The 26,067-nt window shown below is 40.7% G+C and overlaps 1 protein-coding gene across 1 annotated transcript in view; it reads left to right on the forward strand.

Moving 5' to 3' along the window:
- Window positions 1–20,030, forward strand: part of LOC137428897 (ubiquitin carboxyl-terminal hydrolase 14-like) — an 82,572-nt gene extending 62,542 nt beyond the window's left edge. Inside the window, exons 15-16 of the mRNA XM_078780792.1 lie at window positions 18,933–19,040; window positions 19,442–20,030. Of these exons, the coding sequence (XP_078636918.1) occupies window positions 18,933–19,040; window positions 19,442–19,587 (254 nt within the window). The 3' untranslated portion in view covers window positions 19,588–20,030. The remainder of the gene's footprint in view (window positions 1–18,932; window positions 19,041–19,441) is intronic.
- The last annotated feature ends 6,037 nt before the right edge of the window (window positions 20,031–26,067 follow it).

The following is a 26,067-nucleotide window of genomic DNA, read 5'->3' on the forward strand; positions in this document are numbered from 1 at the left end:
AAGCTCTGTTTATATCTGAATTAGAGAACACAGAAGTAATTAAGCTCTGTTTATATCTGAATTAGAGAACACAGAAGTAATTAAGCTCTGTTTATATCTGAATTAGAGCACACAGAAGTAATTAAGCTCTGTTTATATCTGAATTAGAGAACACAGAAGTGATTAAGCTCTGTTTATATATGAATTAGAGCACACAGAAGTGATTAAGCTCTGTTTATATCTGAATTAGAGCACACAGAAGTAATTAAGCTCTGTTTATATTTGAATTAGAGCACACAGAAGTAATTAAGCTATGTTTATATCTGAATTAGAGCACACAGAAGTGATTAAGCTCTGTTTATATATGAATTAGAGCACACAGAAGTGATTAAGCTCTGTTTATATCTGAATTAGAGCACACAGACGTGATTAAGCTCTGTTTATATATGAATTAGAGCACACAGAAGTGATTAAGCTCTGTTTATATATGAATTAGAGCACACAGAAGTGATTAAGCTCTGTTTATATCTGAATTAGAGAACACAGAAGTAATTAAGCTCTGTTTATATCTGAATTAGAGCACACAGAAGTAATTAAGCTCTGTTTATATCTGAATTAGAGCACACAGAAGTAATTAAGCTCTGTTTATATCTGAATTAGAGCACACAGAAGTAATTAAGCTCTGTTTATATCTGAATTAGAGAACACAGAAGTAATTAAGCTTTGTTTATATCTGAATTAGAGAACACAGAAGTAATTAAGCTCTGTTTATATCTGAATTAGAGCACACAGAAGTAATTAAGCTCTGTTTATATCTGAATTAGAGAACACAGAAGTGATTAAGCTCTGTTTATATCTGAATTAGAGCACACAGAAGTAATTAAGCTCTGTTTATATCTGAATTAGAGCACACAGAATTAATTAAGCTCTGTTTATATCTGAATTAGAGAACACAGAAGTGATTAAGTTCTGTTTATATCAGAATTAGAGCACACAGAAGTAATTAAGCTCTGTTTATATCTCAATTAGAGCACACAGAAGAAATTAAGCTCTGTTTATATCTGAATTAGAGAACACAGAAGTAATTAAGCTCTGTTTATATCTGAATTAGAGAACACAGAAGTAATTAAGCTCTGTTTATATCTGAATTAGAGCACACAGAAGTAATTAAGCTCTGTTTATATCTGAATTAGAGCACACAGAAGTGATTAAGCTCTGTTTATATATGAATTAGAGCACACAGAAGTGATTAAGCTCTGTTTATATCTGAATTAGAGCACACAGAAGTGATTAAGCTCTGTTTATATATGAATTAGAGCACACAGAAGTGATTAAGCTCTGTTTATATATGAATTAGAGCACACAGAAGTGATTAAGCTCTGCTTATATCTGAATTAGAGCACACAGAAGTGATTAAGCTCTGTTTATATCTGAATTAGAGAACACAGAAGTAATTAAGCTCTGTTTATATCTGAATTAGAGCACACAGAAGTAATTAAGCTCTGTTTATATCTGAATTAGAGCACACAGAAGTAATTAAGCTCTGTTTATATCTGAATTAGAGCACACAGAGGTAATTAAGCTCTGTTTATATCTGAATTAGAGAACACAGAAGTAATTAAGCTCTGTTTATATCTGAATTAGAGAACACAGAAGTAATTAAGCTCTGTTTATATCTGAATTAGAGCACACAGAAGTAATTAAGCTCTGTTTATATCTGAATTAGAGAACACAGAAGTGATTAAGCTCTGTTTATATCTGAATTAGAGCACACAGAAGTAATTAAGCTCTGTTTATATCTGAATTAGAGCACACAGAATTAATTAAGCTCTGTTTATATCTGAATTAGAGCACACAGAATTAATTAAGCTCTGTTTATATCTGAATTAGAGAACACAGAAGTGATTAAGCTCTGTTTATATCAGAATTAGAGCACACAGAAGTGACTAAGCTCTGTTTATATCTGAATTAGAGCACACAGAAGTGATTAAGCTCTGTTTATATCTGAATTAGAGAACACAGAAGTGATTAAGCTCTGTTTATATCAGAATTAGAGCACACAGAAGTAATTAAGCTCTGTTTATATCAGAATTAGAGCACACAGAAGTAATTAAGCTCTGTTTATATCTGAATTAGAGCACACAGAAGTAATTAAGCTCTGTTTATATCTGAATTAGAGAACACAGAAGTAATTAAGCTCTGTTTATATCTGAATTAGAGCACACAGAAGTAATTAAGCTCTGTTTATATCTGAATTAGAGAACACAGAAGTAATTAAGCTCTGTTTATATCTGAATTAGAGAACACAGAAGTAATTAAGCTCTGTTTATATCTGAATTAGAGCACACAGAAGTAATTAAGCTCTGTTTATATCTGAATTAGAGAACACAGAAGTAATTAAGCTCTGTTTATATCTGAATTAGAGCACACAGAAGTGATTAAGCTCTGTTTATATATGAATTAGAGCACACAGAAGTGATTAAGCTCTGTTTATATCTGAATTAGAGCACACAGAAGTGATTAAGCTCTGTTTATATATGAATTAGAGCACACAGAAGTGATTAAGCTCTGTTTATATATGAATTAGAGCACACAGAAGTGATTAAGCTCTGTTTATATCTAAATTAGAGCACACAGAAGTGATTAAGCTCTGTTTATATCTGAATTAGAGAACACAGAAGTAATTAAGCTCTGTTTATATCTGAATTAGAGCACACAGAAGTAATTAAGCTCTGTTTATATCTGAATTAGAGCACACAGAAGTAATTAAGCTCTGTTTATATCTGAATTAGAGCACACAGAAGTAATTAAGCTCTGTTTATATCTGAATTAGAGAACACAGAAGTAATTAAGCTCTGTTTATATCTGAATTAGAGAACACAGAAGTAATTAAGCTCTGTTTATATCTGAATTAGAGCACACAGAAGTAATTAAGCTCTGTTTATATCTGAATTAGAGAACACAGAAGTGATTAAGCTCTGTTTATATCTGAATTAGAGCACACAGAAGTAATTAAGCTCTGTTTATATCTGAATTAGAGCACACAGAATTAATTAAGCTCTGTTTATATCTGAATTAGAGAACACAGAAGTGATTAAGTTCTGTTTATATCAGAATTAGAGCACACAGAAGTAATTAAGCTCTGTTTATATCAGAATTAGAGCACACAGAAGTAATTAAGCTCTGTTTATATCTCAATTAGAGCACACAGAAGTAATTAAGCTCTGTTTATATCTGAATTAGAGAACACAGAAGTAATTAAGCTCTGTTTATATCTGAATTAGAGAACACAGAAGTAATTAAGCTCTGTTTATATCTGAATTAGAGCACACAGAAGTAATTAAGCTCTGTTTATATCTGAATTAGAGAACACAGAAGTGATTAAGCTCTGTTTATATATGAATTAGAGCACACAGAAGTGATTAAGCTCTGTTTATATCTGAATTAGAGCACACAGAAGTAATTAAGCTCTGTTTATATTTGAATTAGAGCACACAGAAGTAATTAAGCTATGTTTATATCTGAATTAGAGCACACAGAAGTGATTAAGCTCTGTTTATATATGAATTAGAGCACACAGAAGTGATTAAGCTCTGTTTATATCTGAATTAGAGCACACAGAAGTGATTAAGCTCTGTTTATATATGAATTAGAGCACACAGAAGTGATTAAGCTCTGTTTATATATGAATTAGAGCACACAGAAGTGATTAATCTCTGCTTATATCTGAATTAGAGCACACAGAAGTGATTAAGCTCTGTTTATATCTGAATTAGAGAACACAGAAGTAATTAAGCTCTGTTTATATCTGAATTAGAGCACACAGAAGTAATTAAGCTCTGTTTATATCTGAATTAGAGCACACAGAAGTAATTAAGCTCTGTTTATATCTGAATTAGAGCACACAGAGGTAATTAAGCTCTGTTTATATCTGAATTAGAGAACACAGAAGTAATTAAGCTCTGTTTATATCTGAATTAGAGAACACAGAAGTAATTAAGCTCTGTTTATAAATGAATTAGAGCACACAGAAGTAATTAAGCTCTGTTTATATCTGAATTAGAGAACACAGAAGTGATTAAGCTCTGTTTATATCTGAATTAGAGCACACAGAAGTAATTAAGCTCTGTTTATATCTGAATTAGAGCACACAGAATTAATTAAGCTCTGTTTATATCTGAATTAGAGAACACAGAAGTGATTAAGCTCTGTTTATATCAGAATTAGAGCACACAGAAGTGATTAAGCTCTGTTTATATCTGAATTAGAGCACACAGAAGTGATTAAGCTCTGTTTATATCTGAATTAGAGAACACAGAAGTGATTAAGCTCTGTTTATATCAGAATTAGAGCACACAGAAGTAATTAAGCTCTGTTTATATCAGAATTAGAGCACACAGAAGTAATTAAGCTCTGTTTATATCTGAATTAGAGAACACAGAAGTAATTAAGCTCTGTTTATATCTGAATTAGAGCACACAGAAGTAATTAAGCTCTGTTTATATCTGAATTAGAGAACACAGAAGTAATTAAGCTCTGTTTATATCTGAATTAGAGAACACAGAAGTAATTAAGCTCTGTTTATATCTGAATTAGAGCACACAGAAGTAATTAAGCTCTGTTTATATCTGAATTAGAGAACACAGAAGTAATTAAGCTCTGTTTATATCTGAATTAGAGAACACAGAAGTAATTAAGCTCTGTTTATATCTGAATTAGAGAACACAGAAGTGATTAAGCTCTGTTTATATCTGAATTAGAGCACACAGAAGTAATTAAGCTCTGTTTATATTTGAATTAGAGCACACAGAAGTAATTAAGCTCTGTTTATATCTGAATTAGAGTACACAGAAGTGATTAAGCTCTGTTTATATATGAATTAGAGCACACAGAAGTGATTAAGCTCTGTTTATATCTGAATTAGAGCACACAGAAGTAATTAAGCTATGTTTATATCTGAATTAGAGCACACAGAAGTGATTAAGCTCTGTTTATATATGAATTAGAGCACACAGAAGTGATTAAGCTCTGTTTATATCTGAATTAGAGCACACAGAAGTAATTAAGCTCTGTTTATATCTGAATTAGAGAACACAGAAGTAATTAAGCTCTGTTTATATCTGAATTAGAGCACACAGAAGTAATTAAGCTCTGTTTATATCTGAATTAGAGCACACAGAAGTAATTAAGCTCTGTTTATATCTGAATTAGAGCACACAGAAGTAATTAAGCTCTGTTTATATCTGAATTAGAGAACACAGAAGTAATTAAGCTCTGTTTATATCTGAATTAGAGAACACAGAAGTAATTAAGCTCTGTTTATATCTGAATTAGAGCACACAGAAGTAATTAAGCTCTGTTTATATCTGAATTAGAGAACACAGAAGTGATTAAGCTCTGTTTATATCTGAATTAGAGCACACAGAAGTAATTAAGCTATGTTTATATCTGAATTAGAGCACACAGAAGTAATTAAGCTCTGTTTAAATCTGAATTAGAGCACACAGAGTGATTAAGCTCTGTTTATATCTGAATTAGAGCACACAGAAGTAATTAAGCTCTGTTTATATCTGAATTAGAGAACACAGAAGTGATTAAGCTCTGTTTATATCAGAATTAGAGCACACAGAAGTGATTAAGCTCTGTTTATATCTGAATTAGAGCACACAGAAGTAATTAAGCTCTGTTTATATCTGAATTAGAGCACACAGAAGTGATTACGTTCTGTTTTTATCTGAATTAGAGCACACAGAAGTGATTAAGCTCTGTTTATATATGAATTAGAGCACACAGAAGTGATTAAGCTCTGTTTATATCTGAATTAGAGCACACAGAAGTAATTAAGCTCTGTTTATATATGAATTAGAGCACACAGAAGTGATTAAGCTCTGTTTATATATGAATTAGAGCACACAGAAGTGATTAAGCTCTGTTTATATCTGAATTAGAGCACACAGAAGTAATTAAGCTCTGTTTATATCTGAATTAGAGAACACAGAAGTGATTAAGCTCTGTTTATATCAGAATTAGAGCACACAGAAGTGATTAAGCTCTGTTTATATCTGAATTAGAGCACACAGAAGTAATTAAGCTCTGTTTATATCTGAATTAGAGCACACAGAAGTGATTAAGCTCTGTTTATATCTGAATTAGAGCACACAGAAGTAATTAAGCTCTGTTTATATCTGAATTAGAGAACACAGAAGTGATTAAGCTCTGTTTATATCAGAATTAGAGCACACAGAAGTGATTACGCTCTGTTTTTATCTGAATTAGAGCACACAGAAGTGATTAAGCTCTGTTTATATATGAATTAGAGCACACAGAAGTGATTAAGCTCTGTTTATATCTGAATTAGAGCACACAGAAGTAATTAAGCTCTGTTTATATATGAATTAGAGCACACAGAAGTGATTAAGCTCTGTTTATATATGAATTAGAGCACACAGAAGTGATTAAGCTCTGTTTATATCTGAATTAGAGCACACAGAAGTAATTAAGCTCTGTTTATATCTGAATTAGAGCACACAGAAGTGATTAAGCTCTGTTTATATCTGAATTAGAGCACACAGAAGTAATTAAGCTCTGTTTATATCTGAATTAGAGAACACAGAAGTGATTAAGCTCTGTTTATATCAGAATTAGAGCACACAGAAGTGATTAAGCTCTGTTTATATCTGAATTAGAGCACACAGAAGTAATTAAGCTCTGTTTATATCTGAATTAGAGCACACAGAAGTGATTACGCTCTGTTTTTATCTGAATTAGAGCACACAGAAGTGATTAAGCTCTGTTTATATATGAATTAGAGCACACAGAAGTGATTAAGCTCTGTTTATATCTGAATTAGAGCACACAGAAGTAATTAAGCTCTGTTTATATATGAATTAGAGCACACAGAAGTGATTAAGCTCTGTTTATATATGAATTAGAGCACACAGAAGTGATTAAGCTCTGTTTATATCTGAATTAGAGCACACAGAAGTGATTAAGCTCTGTTTATATATGAATTAGAGCACACAGAAGTGATTAAGCTCTGTTTATATCTGAATTAGAGCACACAGAAGTGATTAAGCTCTGTTTATATCTGAATTAGAGCACACAGAAGTGATTAAGCTCTGTTTATATCTGAATTAAAGCACACAGAAGTGATTAAGCTCTGTTTATATATGAATTAGAGCACACAGAAGTGATTAAGCTCTGTTTATATCTGAATTAGAGCACACAGAAGTAATTAAGCTCTGTTTATATCTGAATTAGAGAACACAGAAGTAATTAAGCTCTGTTTATATCTGAATTAGAGAACACAGAAGTAATTAAGCTCTGTTTATATCTGAATTAGAGCACACAGAAGTAATTAAGCTCTGTTTATATCTGAATTAGAGAACACAGAAGTGATTAAGCTCTGTTTATATCTGAATTAGAGCACACAGAAGTAATTAAGCTCTGTTTATATCTGAATTAGAGCACACAGAAGTAATTAAGCTCTGTTTATATCTGAATTAGAGCACACAGAAGTAATTAAGCTCTGTTTATATCTGAATTAGAGCACACAGAAGTGATTAAGCTCTGTTTATATCAGAATTAGAGCACACAGAAGTAATTAAGCTCTGTTTATATCTGAATTAGAGCACACAGAAGTGATTAAGCTCTGTTTATATATGAATTAGAGCACACAGAAGTGATTAAGCTCTGTTTATATCTGAATTAAAGCACACAGAAGTGATTAAGCTCTGTTTATATATGAATTAGAGCACACAGAAGTGATTAAGCTCTGTTTATATCTGAATTAGAGCACACAGAAGTAATTAAGCTCTGTTTATATCTGAATTAGAGCACACAGAAGTAATTAAGCTCTGTTTATATATGAATTAGAGCACACAGAAGTGATTAAGCTCTGTTTATATATGAATTAGAGAACACAGAAGTGATTAAGCTCTGTTTATATCTGAATTAGAGAACACAGAAGTAATTAAGCTCTGTTTATATCTGAATTAGAGCACACAGAAGTAATTAAGCTCTGTTTATATCTGAATTAGAGAACACAGAAGTGATTAAGCTCTGTTTATATATGAATTAGAGAACACAGAAGTGATTAAGCTCTGTTTATATCTGAATTAGAGAACACAGAAGTAATTAAGCTCTGTTTATATCTGAATTAGAGCACACAGAAGTAATTAAGCTCTGTTTATATCTGAATTAGAGCACACAGAAGTAATTAAGCTCACAGAAGTATTGAATCACCATAGGTTATGCTATTATGATTTATTTACTGAAGTGAGTAACTGATGTGATTACAGTTCTAATTACAATCGTCTGCAGATTATTACTCATTAATACCAAAGTTAAAACTATAGTTGGTTACAGTTCTAATTACAGTAGCCTGCAGATACAGTGCATTCAGAAAGTATTCAGACCCCTTCACTTTTTTCACATTTTGTTATGTTGCACCCTTATGCTGAAATCGTTTAAATTCATTTTTTCCCTCATCAATCTACACTCACTACCCCATAATGACAAAGAGAAAACAGGATTTTAGAAAGTTTTGCAAATTTATTAAAAAGGAAAAACTGAAATATCACATTTACATAAGTATTCATACCCTTTGCTATGACACTTGAAATTTAGCTCAGGTGCCTCCCATTTCTCTTGATCATCTTTGAGATGTTTCTACACCTTGATTGGAGTCCACCTGTGGTAAATTCAATTGATTGGACATGATTTGGAAAGGCACACACCTGTCTATAGAAGGTCTCACAGCTATCACAGCAAAAACCAAGCCACGAGGTCGAAGGAACTGCCTGCAGAGCTCAGAAACAGGATTGCGTCGAGGCACAGATCTGGGGAAGCCTACAAAAAAAATTCTGCTGCATTGAAGGTTCCCAAGAGCACAGTGGCCTCCATAATTCTTAAATGGAAAAAGTTTGGAACAACCAGGACTCTTCCTAGAGCTGGCCGCCCGGCCAAACTGAGCAATCGGGGGAGAAGGGCCTTGGTAAGAGAGGTGACCATGGACCCGATGGTCACTCTGGCTGAGCTCCAGAGATCCTGTGTGGAGATGAGAGTAACTTCCAGAAGGACAAACATCACTGCAACTCTCCACCGATCTGGGCTTTATGGCAGAGTGGCCAGACGGAAGCCTCTCCTCAGTGAAAAACACATGAAAGCCCGCTTGGAGTTTGCAAAAAAGCACCTAAAGGACTCTCAGACTGTGAGAAACAAGATTCTGTGGTCTGATGAAACCAAGATTGAACTGTTTGGTCTCAATTCTAAGTGTCATGTCTGGAGGAAACCAGGCACCGCTCATCAACTGCCCAATGCCATCCCAACAGTGAAGCATGGTGGTGGCAGCATCATGCTGTGGGGGTGTTTTTCAGCAGCAGGGACTGGGGGACTGGTCAGGGTTGAGGGAACAATGAACGGAGCAAAGTACAGAGATAACCTTAATGAAAACCTGAAACGGGGCGCTCAGGACCTCAGATTGGGCCGAAGGTTCACCTTCCAACAGGACAATGACCCCAAGCACACAGGCAACACAACACAGGAGTGGCTTAGGGACAACTCTGTGAAGGTCCTTGAGTGGCCCAGCCAGAGCCCTGACTTGAACCCAATCGAGCATCTCTGGAGAGACCTGAAAATGGCTGTCCACCAACGGTACCCATCCAACCTGACAGAGCTTGAGAGGATCTGCAGAAAAGAATGGTAGAAAATCCCCAAATCCAGGTGTGCAAAGCTTGTCACGTCACACCCAAGAAGACTCGAGGCTGTAATCGCTGCCAAAGGTGCTTCAACTAATAGTCTAGTAGGAAGACTAGGTCCCCCTGCACCCCCCGGAGATATACTTCTAATCAGTGTTTCTAGATTGGAAAAAATGTGTAGAAAATGACTAGCTATGGCCCCAAGCTGAAAAAATGTCCCACATACCATTTTTATGCAAATTACTGCTGCAAATTTTATGTAAAATTATGCAAATTTTATGCAAATTTTTGATGAGGAGTAGAGTTGAGGGGTCTTTGAGGGCTTCATCGAGGTGCTCTCGGTTGCAAGACTGGGTCATTCTGAGAAGCACAGCAGGGTCAGAGATCATGATGTTCTCCTCCTCAGTGAATCTCTCCATCAACAGCCTCTCCATTGCCTCACACACTGTTTTGAGGCAAAAGAGGGACTTTGCGTAGGCCTTTCCACTGAGAACACCTTTGAGAGATCCACTTGTTACTAGTTGTGCCTCAAAGAGAATCTCTGCATATCCAGAACCACGCATCTTGTGTCCAGTGAGCATCCCGATGTAGTTCATGGATGTGTGGAAGGGTCCAATCGTTACTACATGACTAGCAAATTCATTTGGCCAGCGCCAGATGATGGGAAGGGCTTTCATGCAGACACCCAGATCAAATGTATTCAGGACCCATCTCTGACCCACCTCAGCAGTTGCTGCCTCGGAACGCTTCAGTAGCTCACGAACAACTGCGTTGTCTGTGATCGGTCTGTGCCTGGTGCCTGCATGGCATGGCAATGGCCTGCAGCCTGTGCCTGGGCTAGGGGGTTTCACCTCTGCAACTGGTTCTCCCCCACCCAGCAAATCAACAGTCGACTACTGCACGCCTATCCACCAACCGATCACAGACAACGCAGTTGTTCGTGAGCTACTGAAGCGTTCCGAGGCAGCAACTGCTGAGGTGGGTCAGAGATGGGTCCTGAATACATTTGATCTGGGTGTCTGCATGAAAGCCCTTCCCATCATCTGGCGCTGGCCAAATGAATTTGCTAGTCATGTAGTAACGATTGGACCCTTCCACACATCCATGAACTACATCGGGATGCTCACTGGACACAAGATGCGTGGTTCTGGATATGCAGAGATTCTCTTTGAGGCACAACTAGTAACAAGTGGATCTCTCAAAGGTGTTCTCAGTGGAAAGGCCTACGCAAAGTCCCTCTTTTGCCTCAAAACAGTGTGTGAGGCAATGGAGAGGCTGTTGATGGAGAGATTCACTGAGGAGGAGAACATCATGATCTCTGACCCTGCTGTGCTTCTCAGAATGACCCAGTCTTGCAACCGAGAGCACCTCGATGAAGCCCTCAAAGACCCCTCAACTCTACTCCTCATCAAAAATTTGCATAAAATTTGCATAATTTTGCATAAAATTTGCAGCAGTAATTTGCATAAAAATGGTATGTGGGACATTTTTTCAGCTTGGGGCCATAGCTAGTCATTTTCTACACATTTTTTCCAATCTAGAAACACTGATTAGAAGTATATCTCCGGGGGGTGCAGGGGGACCTAGTCTTCCTACTAGACTATAAGTATTGAGTTAAGGGTCTGAATACTTATGTCAATGTGATATTTCAGTTTTTTCTTTTTAATAAATTTGCAAAACTTTCTAAAATCCTGTTTTCTCTTTGTCATTATGGGGTATTGAGTGTAGATTGATGAGGAAAAAAATGAATGTAAAAGATTTCAGCATAAGGCTGCAACATAACAAAATGTGAAAAAAGTGAAGGGTTCTGAATACTTTCTGAATGCACTGTAATCTATCTATAATTCCAGCAATCTCTGTGTGTCTGTGTGTCTGTGTGTCTGTGTGTCTGTGTGTGTGTTTGTCTGTGACCGCTGTTTCTCAACAACCACGGGTCCGATATACTTTAAACTTGCCAGGTATATTGCTGGGGACCCGAGGATGTGCCTTTTCAAGGTTTTAAATTAATCGGACAAGTACTTACCGAGCTATGGCGATTTAGCCGTTCGCCGTTCGCTTTGGCGTTGCGAATGGACCAAACCATTGCATGTAAATAGAGGGGGGGGTTCTGTGGTCGTTGCGAATGGACCAAACCATTCATGTAAATAGAGGGGGGGGGGGGGTTCTGTGGTCGTTACTGCCACGTGGTTTCAAAGTTTTTTTTTGTTGTTGTTGTTTGCACGCATGTTTTTTTGCACCCACGTACGGGCACGCCCTAGGATGTTTACACACACACACCCCTACACAATTTTTTTTTTTTTTGGCAAGGAACGGGCACCCACGTACGGGCACGTCCTAGCTTATATATAGTACGGGCATGCCCTAGTCTATCTATAATTCCAGTAATCTCTGTGTGTATGTTTGTATGTTTGTCTGTGACCGCTGTTTCTCGACAACCACGGGTCCAATATACTTGAAACTTGCCAGGTATATTGCTGGGGACCCGAGGATGTGCCTTTTCAAGGTTTGAAATTAATCGGACAAGTAGTTACCGAGCTATGGCGATTTAACCGTTCGCCGTTCGCTTTGGCGTTGCGAATGGACCAAACCATTTCATGTAAATAGAGGGGGGGGGGGGGGGTTCTGTGGTCGTTGCGAATGGACCAAACCATTTCATGTAAATAGAGGGGGGGGATTGTCACTGTACTCGCAAGCCGTTCGCCGTTCGCTTTGGCGTTGCGAATGGACCAAAACATTTCATGGACCAAACCATTTCATGTAAATAGAGGGGGGGGGGGGATTGTCACCGTACTCGCACCCACGTACCCACGTACGGGCATTGCACCCACGTACGGGCATGCCCTAGTCTATCTATAATTCCACTAATCTCTGTATGTGTGTTTGTTTGTTTGTCTGTGACCGCTGTTTCTCGACAACCACGGGTCCGATATACTTTAAACTTGCCAGGTATATTGCTGGGGACCCAAGGATGTGCCTTTTCAAGGTTTCATATTAATCGGACAATTACTTACCGAGCTATGTCCAAAAAACGATTCAACCAATCAGAGAGCAGCGAGCTATCGCGTGTGCCGAACGTGGCGAACACACTCTGCCTCGGACGGCACATTTGAGAGCGTATTCATTTATTTCACGTTGGAAAACTATGTTGCCGTTAAACTATGTTTTAAAACTAATTTAAACTACTATCTATAATTCCACGGGTCCGATAAAAAACACCGTACTCGCAAGCCGTTCGCTTTGGACCAAACCATTTCATGTAAATAGAGGGGGGGGGATATAATTTTAGATATAGATATAGTACGGGCATGCCCTAGTTACTATAATGAAGGGACGTATAAGAATTGCTTGGCTTGCAATTGGCAATTTACATGGGACAGTGAATATGGATGCGTTAGGAGTGCTTAAATTAGCTCAGGAGGAGGCAGAAGAGGATAGGAATGGAGGAGTTCACCTACGTGCATTGAGAATCTTCGAGGATAGATACAATGAAGAAGTATGGCAATATTAAATTTGTCTGGAGTTACCAATTCTCGAAGGAATAATTTGTTGGCTGCTGAATGTAATGCAAGATGACCTGGATCGACCTACGAGGAGGAGTAATAAGCTGAATCCCCTCCAACAATTGTCCATGGCGCTGTGATTCTATGCATGTGCATCATTACAATTGGATGTTGGAGATATGGGCGGGGTTTCACAAGCTAATCGGCTGTTTAGATGTGCACAACTAAACAGCTGTTTATCTCGCTTCGAAAATTGCTGTTTAGACGTGCGATTAGCTGTGGACGAACAAAGATGTTTTTGTCAGCGTTTAAGGGTTAGGCGTGTGTTAACAAGACGCTCGCTAAACGCGTTTCGTAAATTCGGTTCATTGTCATTAACAACACGATGATCTTTCTGAGCTCAATTGTGTATAAATCGAATGTCGAGTAATCAATCAATCATGTGATCCGATATGAAAATTTCCATTGGCCGACACAATGTATAAACCTGGGTACATTATTACCTCCGCCACTGAAGGTGAGTGGAGGTTATGTTTTCACCAGGGTCTGTCTGCCTGTTTGTGTAAAGGATATCTCAAAATGTTGTGGACGGATTTGGATTTGGACGAATGTTGGTGGAGAGGTTGGGTATCTGACAAGGATTAAATTATTAGATTTTGGTGAAGATCTGGATCGGGATATTGAGACATACTCAAATTTGTTAAGCGAGATTTCTTCTTCACCATTGTGAGATAGGGCCAAAATGTATTCAACATTGTGAAAAGGGCCAAAATGTATTCACCATTGTGAGATAGGGCCAAAATGTAATCACCATTGTGAGATAGGGCCAAAATGTATTCACCATTGTGAGATAGGGCCAAAATGTATTCACCATTGTGAGATAGGGTCAAAATGTATTCTCCATTGTGAAACAGGGCCAAAATGTATTCACCATTGTGAGATAGGGCCAAAATGTATTCACCATTGTGAGATAGGGCCAAAATGTATTCTCCATTGTGAGACAGGGCCAAAATGTATTCACCATTGTGAGGTAGGGCCAAAATGTATTCACCATTGTGAGATAAGGCCAAATTGTATTCACCATTGTGAGATAAGGCCAAAATGTATCCACCATTGTGAGATAGGGGCAAAATGTATTCACCATTTTGAGATAGGGCCAAAATGTATTCACCATTGTGAGATAAGGCCAAAATGTATTCACCATTGTGAGATAGGGTCAAAATGTATTCACCATTGTGAGATAAGGCCAAAATGTATTCACCATTGTGAGATAAGGCCAAAATGTATTCACCATTGTGAGATAGGGTCAAAATGTATTCACCGTTGTGAGATAGGGCCAAAATGTATTCACCGTTGTGAGATAGGGCCAAAATGTATTCACCGTTGTGAGATAGGGTCAAAATGTATTCACCATTGTGAGATTGGGCCAAAATGTATTCACCGTTGTGAGATAGGGCCAAAATGTATTCACCGTTGTGAGATAGGGCCAAATTGTATTCACCATTGTGAGATAGGGTCATAATGTATTCACCATTGTAAGATAGGGCCAAAATGTATTCACCATTGTGAGATTGGGCCAAAATGTATTCACCGTTGTGAGATAGGGCCAAAATGTATTCACCGTTGTGAGATAAGGCCAAAATGTATTCACCGTTGTGAGATAGGGTCAAAATGTATTCACCGTTGTGAGATAGGGCCAAAATGTATTCACCGTTGTGAGATAGGGCCAAAATGTGTTCACCGTTGTGAGATAGGGTCAAAATGTATTCACCGTTGTGAGATAGGGCCAAAATGTATTCACCATTGTGAGATAGGGTCAAAATGTATTCACCATTGTGAGATAGGGTCAAAATGTATTCACCATTGTGAGATAGGGCCAAAATGTATTCACCATTGTGAGATAGGGTCAAAATGTATTCACCATTGTGAGATAGGGTCAACATGTATTCACCATTGTGAGATAGGGCCAAAATGTATTCACTATTGTGAGATAAGGCCAAAATGTATTCACCATTGTGAGATAGGGCCAAAATGTATTCACCATTGTGAGATAGGGCCAAAATGTATTCACCATTGTGAGATAGGGCCAAAATGTATTCACCATTGTGAGATAGGGCCAAAATGTATTCACCATTGTGAGATAGGGCCAAAATGTATTCACCATTGTGAGATAGAGCCAAAATGTATTCACCATTGTGAGATAGGGCCAAAATGTATTCACCATTGTGAGATAGGGTCAAAATGTATTCACCATTGTGAGATAGGGTCAAAATGTATTCACCATTGTGAGATAGGGTCAAAATGTATTCACCATTGTGAGATAGGGCCAAAATGTATTCACCATTGTGAGATAGGTTCAAAATGTATTCACCATTGTGAGATAGGGCCAAAATGTATTCACCATTGTGAGATAGGGTCAAAATGTATTCACCATTGTGAGATAGGGCCAAAATGTATTCACTATTGTGAGATAGGGTCAAAATGTATTCACCATTGTGAGATAGGGTCAAAATGTATTCACCATTGTGAGACAGGGCCAAAATGTATTCACCATTGTGAGATAGGGCCAAAATGTATTCACCGTTGTGAGATAGGGCCAAAATGTATTCACCATTGTGAGATAGGGTCAAAATGTATTCACCATTGTAAGATAGGGCCAAAATGTATTCACCATTGAGAGATTGGGCCAAAATGTATTCACCGTTGTGAGATAGGGCCAAAATGTATTCACCGTTGTGAGATAAGGCCAAAATGTATTCACCGTTGTGAGATAGGGTCAAAATGTATTCACCGTTGTGAGATAGGGCCAAAATGTATTCACCGTTGTGAGATAGGGCCAAAATGTGTTCACCGTTGTGAGATAGGGTCAAAATGTATTCACCGTTGTGAGATAGGGCCAAAATGTATTCACCATTGTGAGATAGGGCCAAAATGTATTCACCATTGTGAGATAGGGCCAAAATGTATTCACCATTGTGAGATAGGGCCAAAATGTATTCACCATTGTGAGATAGGGTCAAAATGTATTCACCATTGTGAGATAGGGTCAAAATGTATTCACCATTGTGAGATAGGGCCAAAATGTATTCACCATTGTGAGATAGGGTCAAAATGTATTCACCATTGTGAGATAGGGTCAAAATGTATTCACCATTGTGAGATAGGGTCAAAATGTATTCACCGTTGTGAGATAGGGTCAAAATGTATTCACCGTTGTGAGATAGGGGCAAAATGTATTCACCGTTGTGAGATAGGGTCAAAAACGATATATAGCACATCTCAAAAAGTTGTGGACGGATTTGGACGAAACTTGGTGGACCTGTTGGGGGTCTGACAAGGAAGAATTGATTCAATTTTGGTAAAGATCTGAATATGGATTCGGATATTAGAATTATTTAATTTCCTAAGTGATTCTTCACCATTTGGTGATATCGGACCATAAACGATATTTAGTATATTTCAAAAATTTGAAGACGGATTATGACAAAACGAGGTTGACGAGTTGGTTAGGCGACGGATAACAATCCGATTCGACTTTCGTTCAGGTCTGAATCCAGATCTGGCTTATCAGTGGATACAAAACATAAACTGTTCAGCATGAGCTCTGCCAAGTGCCGTTCCAGGATGCTTGGTGTAACAAACTGCACTTTTTTTTTTTTTTTTTTTTTTTTGTTTTGTTTTGTTTTGTTTTGTATACAAGATCGAGGCTCGTGAAAGAGCGAACATTAATCACACAGAAAGACAAACAGACACATAAAACAAATAACATCGGGAGCGGTAGACAAGATGGGGAGAGAGGGGGAAGGACACAAACACAACATTTGAGAGCAGGGACCGAGAGACATGGAGACATCGAGAGATCTGTGGGAGGGAGAGGGCTTTGGGGGGGAGGCATGTGAAGGGGGGGAGGCATGTGAAGGGGCGGAGGCATGTGAAGGGGGGGGGGGGGGGGTGGGAGAGGTATAAACATATGGACACTGCCAGGATTTCCAGGAAATAAGTTGGAATTTCAAACAAGGTGGATCTGGGGTGAATTAGTGGGGGTAGAAAAGATCAAGGTTATGGATGGGGGAAGATAAGAGATGGTGGTGAACAGCTGTTTTAAAGACCTGGAGGGAGGAGAGGGATTGAAGGGAGTGTGGGAGTTTGTTCCACAGGCGGGAGAAAAGAGGAATGAAAGAGTGAAGGTGAGCAGAGAGCCGAGATTTCGGCAGTTTAACCAACAGAGGGTTGCTGGCAGATCTTGTGCGACCTGTAGGAATATTTGGGGGACAGAGCACAGAGAGAGCTGGGGGAGCAAGGCCGGAGAGGAGTCGGTAGAAGACAGAAAGACCACCTACCTGCCTGCGGTGAGTGAGTGAAAGGCCCTCAGAGATAGCTTCATCGCGGGAGATTCCAATGATTTTGAAAGCTTTGGATTCAACAGCGTGAAGCCGAGCCAGGTGTGAGGCAGGAGCACCAGCCCATAGGGGAGAACAGTATTCCATTGAGCTGCGGATGAAAGCCTTGTAAGTGGTGAGGAGCTCAGGTGTGCCGAGGAAGGACTTCGCACGACGGAGGATGCCCAGTCGGCGACTGGCTTTGGAGGCCAGCTTGGAAATGTGGTTTTCCCAAGAAAGATCATGGCAGATAGTGAGACCCAAAAGCTTGAGTGACAGAACTTCTTGGAGAGGATTGTTGAGAAAGTAGATGGGAGGGTTGTCCAGTCGATCTTTTCGGAGAGACATAGTAAGAGAGTGAGATTTGGCAGGATTGAAAGACATGTTCCACTTGTTTGACCAGTCTGTGATTTTGTCCAGGTCTTCAGAGAGTGAGGAGGCTGCAGACTGCCGATCTGAGGGAAGAGGAATGGAGCGGCAGAGAGTGGAGTCATCAGCAAAGAGATAGAGAGGATTTTCCAGAGAGTCAGAGAGATCATTGATGAAGACCAGAAAAAGCACAGGGCCCAGCACACTTCCTTGGGGAACTCCAGCCTGAACAAGAAGGGGAGATGAGAGAAATCCATTCAGGGCCACACGTTGACTACGACCAGAGAGGAAGTCCGCAAGCCATGCATGGAGATTTCCATGTATACCATAGGAGGAGAGTTTGGTGAGCAGAGCTGGGTGCCAGACCGTATCAAAGGCCCTTGATATGTCAAGGGAGACAGCTCTGATTTCCTGTTTGGCATTGAGGACCTCCATCCATTGTTGAGACAGCAGAAGCAGCATGTCCAGAGTAGAGTGACCTGGTCTGAAACCAAATTGATGATCAGAGATCAAGCCATTGGAGAAGAGGAAAGATTTCATTTCCGAAGCAATGATGGATTCCATGACTTTGCTGATAATTGGGAGCAGGCTGATTGGTCTGTAGTTGCAAGGATCTGTTTTTGCACCTTTTTTGTGTAAAGCGGTAATGTTAGCTGATTTCCAGGATGCTGGCAGATGACCTTGAGCAAAAGATAGGGTGAAAAGAACAGAGAGAGGGTGAGATAGAGCGGCAGAGCAGGATTTTAAGACCCGTGGGCTGATGCCGTCTGGTCCAGTTGCAGAATCAGAGTCGAGGTTTGACAAAAACTCCTCCACCTTGTCAGGAGAGAAGGACACAGAGTCCAGGAGCAGTTGGGTTCGACTGGGAAAGGTGGGAACAGAGAGAGATGGGTTTGGGACTAAGGATTTCGAGGCGAACACAGAGTTGAGGCATTCGGCTTTGTCACGTGCGATGTTTGTCATCCTCACCTTGTACATTTTCTGATTTTTTTCCCCCCATTTATCAGATACTGGAGCAAACAGCCATGGCTTGTACAAGCTGAGAGCAGTGATCTCCTATGATCGTTCCTCTGTGTCGGCGGGACATTACTTGGCCTGGTTGAGCGGCAAGAAAGGTAATGTACCTGTGAGGATGGTGTGGTGCTGTTGATCACGTGTTGTGCTTCTCTCCATTATTGCTAAACTGAGAATGTAAATAAATGATTTTCTACATTTTTATACAAAATTATAGTCTCCTAATTCACTTCACAGTCACTTAGTCCTCATCTTAAGAATGGTCCTGCTTTGTGCTGGATTGAGTGATCTTTTTTTCTTTTTCCATTTGTTCCCATCCCATTATTTATTTTCTTAAATAATGCGTATTCGTAAATGCGTAAATTCATAATGCGTAAATAATGCGTAAATAATAAGTTCCCATCCCATTATTTATTTTCTTAAATAATGCGTAAATTCATAATGCGTAAATTCATAATGCGTAAATAATAAGTTCCCATCCCATTATTTTCTTACCTCACAGGTGACTGGATAAAATGTAACGACACGAACATGGAAGTGGTCTGTGAGCAGGATGTTCAGCAGATCTGTGCTGCTGAAAGCCCTCACACTGCCTGCGTATTCCTCTACGTCTCAGAGCCCATGGGAATGGATGATCCAAGGAAATAAACCAATTCATCTTGTAAAGTTTGTTTGATCATTCCTTTTCTTCATTTACCATCATGATTTGTTTTTCTTGTGAGGGGACGATGTACAGTACATGATAAATGAAAGATGTGCCTGATCAGCTCTACCTTTTGTACTCCAGTTACAACATTATAATTACATGGCTACGAGAGAAAGGCTTTTCACCCAAAGGTATCCATTTAATCACGTGTTGGTTCCCATAGCAATTCCATTGTCAGAGTTCATTGTCATTGAAAATCGTTTATGATTCACATTGTTAAATTGGTGATGGCACATCTTGATTGTCCAGAACGGTAATAAGCGGCGATTTATTTTAAGGGTTGTTCGACAATTGCACAATTAAGTAATAATTTCTGTGATTTTGTTTTGTAACCAGCTGTGATTGTATTATATTATTGTCATTAAATTTCAATTTTAAAATTGGACCAGTCGTGCAACAAAGCTGATTTAAAGTGCAGGGTGGCCGAGTTCAAACTGTCCCAGTACTGTCACTTCATAACTGTGCGTATCTCAATTACGAAATCAAAACTCAAGCTACTACCTACTGGTATTTTGGTTAGGATACTCACGATTAGCCCGTCCACTGCACAGCACGGAGTTTTGCAATCACTTTTGTCTGTCCGGGCTGTAACGTTTTTTTACCATTTGAGTTTTGTCATCAAATTTTCAACAAAGCTTTATTATTAGAATATGGAGGAGACAAATTGAAAAATTTGGTCAAAATTTAAAAGGTCAGCGGTCACTTAAAATCGTCAATTTTTTTTTTTTGTATACATAATCGAGGCTCGTGAAAGAGCTAACATTTATCACACAAACAAATCAAACAGACAAAGAACCAAAGCATATAAAAAGGGAAGCGGTAGACAAGATGGGGGAGAGAAGGGGAAGCACATAAACACAACATTTGTGAGGGACATCGGGAATGTGTGGGAGGGAGAGGGCTTGGGGGGGGGGGGGGGGGTGGCGTGGGAAGGGGGGGCGGAGGAGGGAGGGTGGGAGAAGTATAAACACAAGGACACCAAGGACTTCCAGGAAATAAGTTGGTATTTCAAAAAAGAGGATTTGCGGTGAAATTTGCGGGGGTAGAAAAGATCAAGGTTTTGGATGGAGGAAGATAAGAGATGGTGGTGAACAGCTGTTTTAAAGACCTGGAGGGAGGAGTGAGATTGAAGGGAGTGGGGGAGTTTGTTCCAGAGGTGGGAGAAAAGAGGAGTGAAGGTGAGCAGAGAGTCTTGATTTTGGCAGTTTAACCATAGGAGGGTTGCAGGCAGATCCTGTGCGACCTTTAGGAATATTTGGGGGACAGAGCCCAGAGAGAGCTGGAGGAGCAAGGCCGGAGAGGAGTCGGTAGAAGACAGAAAGACCACCAACCTGCCTGCGGTGAGTAAGTGAAAGGCCCTCGGAGGTAGCTTCATCACGGGAGATTCCAATGATTCTGAACGCTTTGGTTTCAACAGCATGAAGACGAGCTATGTGTGAGGCAGGAGCACCAGCCCAGAGGGGAGAGCAGAATTCCATTGAGCTATGGATGAAAGCCTTGTATGTGGTGAGGAGCTCAGGTGTGCCAAGGAAGGACTTCGCACGACGGAGGATGCCCAGTCGGCGACTGGCGTTGGAGGCCAGATTTGAAATGTGGTTTTCCCAGGAAAGATCATGGCAGATAGTGAGACCCAAAAGCTTGAGTGACAGAACTTCTTGGAGAGGATTATTCAGAAAGTGGATGGGAGGGTTGTCCAGTCGGTCTTTTCGGAGAGACACCGTAAGAGTGTGAGATTTGCCAGGATTGAAAGACATGTTCCACTTGTTTGCCCAGTCAGTAATTTTGTCCAGGTCTGCAGAGAGTGAGGAGGCTGCAGACTGCCGATCTGAGGGATGAGGAATGGAGCGGCAGAGAGTGGAGTCATCAGCAAAGAGATAGAGAGGATTTTCAAGAGAGTCAGAGAGATCATTGATGAAGACCAGAAAAAGCACAGGGCCCAGAACACTGCCTTGGGGAACTCCAGCCTGAACAGGAAGAGATGAGAGAAACCCATTCAGGGCCACACGTTGACTACGACTAGAGAGGAAGTCCGCCGGCCATGCGTGGAGATTTCCATGGATACCAAAGGAGGAGAGTTTGGAGAGCAGAGCGGGGTGCCAGACCGTATCGAAGGCACGTGATATGTTGAGGGAGACAGCTCTAATTTCCTGTTTGGCATTGAGGACCTCCATCCATTGTTGAGACAGCAGAAGCAGCATGTCCAGAGTAGAGTGACCTGGTCTGAAACAAAATTGATGATCAGAGATCAAGCCATTGGAGAAGAGGAAAGATTTCATATCCGAAGCAATGATGGATTCCATGACTTTGCTGATAATTGGGAGAAGGCTGATTGGTCTGTAGTTGCTAGGATCTGTTTTTGCACCTTTTTTGTGTAAAGCGGTGATGTTGGCTTATTTCCAAGCTGATGGCAGTTGACCTTGAGCAAAAGAGAGGGTGAAGAGAACAGAGAGAGGGAGTGAAAGAGCGGAGGAACAGGATTTTAGGACCCGTGGGTTGATGCCATCAGGTCCAGTTGCAGAATCAGAGTCGAGGGTTGACAGAAACTTTTCCACCTTGTCAGGAGGAAAGGACACAGAGTCCAGGAGCAGCTGGGTACGACTGGGTACGGTGGGTACAGAGAGGGATGGGTTTGGGACACAAGATTTAGAGGCAAACACAGAGTTGAGGCATTCAGCTTTTTCACGTGCGGAGTCAGCTGTGTAGCCGTTTGAGGTAAGGGAGGGGATGGAGGGGGAACAGACACCAGAAACAGATTTGACCAGACGCCACCAGGATTTGGAATAGGGAGACAGATAAGAGAGTTCGGTCTTGAGAACGGAGAGATATTGTTTCCTGGCTCTCCTGAGGGTGGACACACACTTGTTTCGGGCTTTGTGAAAGGAAATGAGATTTCCTTCCGTTGGATTTGCTTTCCAGGAGACGAAGGCAAGTTGTTTTTGGGCAACAGCCTCACCACAAGATTCTGTCTACCATGGACGGGAGGAAGGGTATGACAACTGAAGACGAGATGGGATAAATCTGTGCATGAGAGAGAGCAATTTACTTTGGAAGAATTCCCAGGATGAGTTGATGTCAGAGGTGGTAGAGATGGGAGACCAGTCCAGATGATTGATGGCTGCTTGAAGACCGTGTCAGTTGGCCTGAGTGAAATGCCAGACTCGTCGTCGCTGAGGAGGCTCTCTGAGAATGGTCAGAGAGATGTCCACTTTGACAAGCACATGATCAGATGAGCCGATTGGAGCAGAAGAAGAGCAGCAGACATTTTCAGGGAAGTTAGTCATAACCAAGTCCAGAAGAGAAGATGCTCCGTTGACTGAGATCCGGGTCGGGAAATTGACAGATGTGTCAGTCCCAGTGAGTCGCAGAAATCCTTTGCTGAAGAGCCATGGCTGGTGAGAGAGGTACCCACACCCAGCCAACTGGCATGGTGACAATTGAAATTACCACATTTGAGGAAGAGAGAGTTGGGATGGGTAGATAGAAGTTGGTCCATATTATCAGACAGCGAGATGTAGATGGAGTCATCACTGTTTGGCGGACGGTACAACACACATATGAACAAGAGGTGGGAGCGAAGGGGAAGCCATAGCCAGAGGTATACCTGGGGGTGAGGTGGAGAGAGGGCAGTGCAGGGCGAGTGAGAAAGAGAGTTTTTGATAAAGATAGCAACCCCACCTCCAGGACGAGGCTCAGGTCTATCATACCGGAGGAGGGAGTAACCCGGGAGAGATACTAAGGAATCAGAGGCATCATGGAGGAAAGTTTCTGTTGAGCAGATCACGTCTGGTTTGTCAGAAGCAACCTGTATGGAGAGATCAGTTAAGTTTGAACGAAGGCCCCGGATGTTTGAGGTCCATACCGTTAATGAAGAGGAAGGGGGAGCATCGGATACAGAACAGGGGGGAGGAGGGGAAGGGTAAGATGTGGAAGAGGAGGAAGAGGTAGGGAGAGCTGTTGAAGGTGTGTCAGAAATTTCAGAATAGCTCGGAGAAAGGCAAGGATGGGGTTTGATGGGACAAAAGGTTTGATGGTGATTGGGTGAGGCACAATGAGGTGTTATTTGAGGAGGGGGCAGAGCGAAGCAGGAGGTTGGGGGAGATGGAGGTGAGAGTTGGAAGGGGGAAGAAGCGGGGAGGACGCTTTGACGAGGAGTGAGAGGGGGGAAATGGAGAAGAAATGAGGGTGGGGAGATTTGAAGGGGAGGGGTGAGGGGGGAGTTTATGAGGGGAGGGGTTAGGGGGGAGTTTAGGAGGGAAGGGACAAGGGGAGGGATTTGAAAGGGATGGGAGATTTGGAGGGGAGGGGTGAAGGGGGGGTCTTGGAGGGGAGGGACGAGGGGGAGTCTTGGAGGGGAGGGGTGTGGGGGGAGTTTAGGAGGGAAGGGGCAAGGGGGAAGATTTGAAAGGGATGGGTGATGGGGAAGATTTGGAGGGGAGGGGTGATTGGGAAGCTGATGATTGATGATGAAGATGGTGATTTTCATGTGATTGACCTGAAATTTAAAGAATTTGCATATTGGATCACTGAATTGGTTCACTAATCAAAAGGTAGGAGCCAATTGCTTTTTTTTAGATCAAAAGGTCAAAGGTCAAGGTTGCATAAAATCATCCATTTTCATTCTGTATTTTTAAAAACTTTTTGTTATTTTTGAGGATATGGAAGAAGACATCCGAATACAAATGGACGCGGACGGGTTTTGCATTTTCAGATGCTTTCTAGTTTTGCATTTTAAATTGCTTGTTAGAGCATCAGAAAGAACCCTCTGGTGCAGACGTTGAGGATACTGAACAGTTTGACTGCCACCCTGATGTACAATCATCTGACATGATTTTGCATGTCCAGCAGGGTGCAAAAATACGAGTTCACTTAAATCGATACAAATCTTACTCAAATCATTTCAAACACAAATTTGTCTTACTAGTACACCTTGTCCCCACGGAGGTGGCAGGAAGAGTCATTCCTCTCTGGGATATATGTTACAGTAGATCTATGGTCTGGCCTCAAAAACATGGAGGGGGAAGGGGGATGTTCATTTACAATTTGGACTGGCTTCTTCACTGGCTCTCGTCTAAAGTTATTAAAAAATTATGCTCTACATTTAAATAATGTCTTTTCTCCGACTATCAATTTTTTCCCCATAGCCTAACCCACCCTAAACATGCCCCACTCACCCTATTTACATTAATTCTTATGGGGAAATTGGATTCGTTTAAAGTTGTTTCAGTCAAAGTCACACTTTTCAAGAATGTAATTACGACATTAAGCGAGGACTTGCAGTACTCCAAACATGGCTACCAAAAGTGAAATTAAAGCATGGGCTTGGTAGAGATGCCTGGGATTGGTATAGCCTCCTGCCAGTATAACCATTTGACTCATCCTCACTCCTCCACCAGCATGGGTCTGCGACATATTCCTGATGACAACTTCTGTGGACCTGTGCTTCACAAGCAAGAAAAGAAGTCCAATCCTCTGATCGCGAGAAGCCTTTCATCCTTTTTTCATATCTGCTATTTCTTTGATAGTTTCCCCCCCATCAAATTCAAATATTGAAGCAGCTTCAATTATTGTCCACGCATGCCTTTGGTGGACGAGTTGGTTAGGCGACAAGACCAAGAAAATTCTATTTAATTTAAGGTCCGGATTCAGATCCGGCCCATCGGTGGGATACGAAACACCCCCACAAAACACCCAAACGACCCCCCGCTCGCTTTCTCTCTCCCACCCCTCACTGTCTCTCCTGCCTCTCTCCCACACCTCAATCTCTGTTCCCAGTGTTACGTGCTCCTCCCCGACCACAGTGTACCTCCGAGCCCCGAGAGGAGTCACGGCAGAAAAATGTGTTATTCTGTGTGTCAAAGATCAATGGAGAAGCCACCCCAATTGTTACTCACAAACAAATATTGTATTAAAATCACACAAGAATAACAGTACAACAACAATAGTATTCAAAAGTACAATCAATATGTCCTATGATGATACCATCAGTTTTGTAATATATAACTCACTGTGCTCCAAGTGAGTGAAACAAGAACATTCCCCAATGCCTCTTATTCCCGGCTTCAAGACGAAGTTGTTCGCTCTAGCGATCGCCAGAACGATGTCCAATCGAGACCGGAATCCCGTGCGGATGGCAAGTACAATCACACCGCCGAAGCGGTACAAAGCTGCTTCTGCTTTCTCAACAATGGATGGAGGTCCTCAATGCCAAACAGGAAATCAGAGCAGTCTCCCTTGACATATCACGTGCCTTCGATACGGTCTGGCACCCCGCTCTGCTCACCAAACTCTCCTCTTTTGGTATCCATGGAAATCTCCACGCATGGCTGGCGGACTTCCTCTCTAGTCGTAGTCAACGTGTGGCCCTGAATGGGTTTCTCTCATCCTCTCTTCCTGTTCAGGCTGGAGTTCCCCAAGGCAGTGTT

This window comes from Myxine glutinosa, chromosome 6, assembly GCF_964187855.1.
Source record: "Myxine glutinosa chromosome 6, kmMyxGlut1.1, whole genome shotgun sequence".
NCBI lineage: Eukaryota > Metazoa > Chordata > Myxini > Myxiniformes > Myxinidae > Myxine > Myxine glutinosa.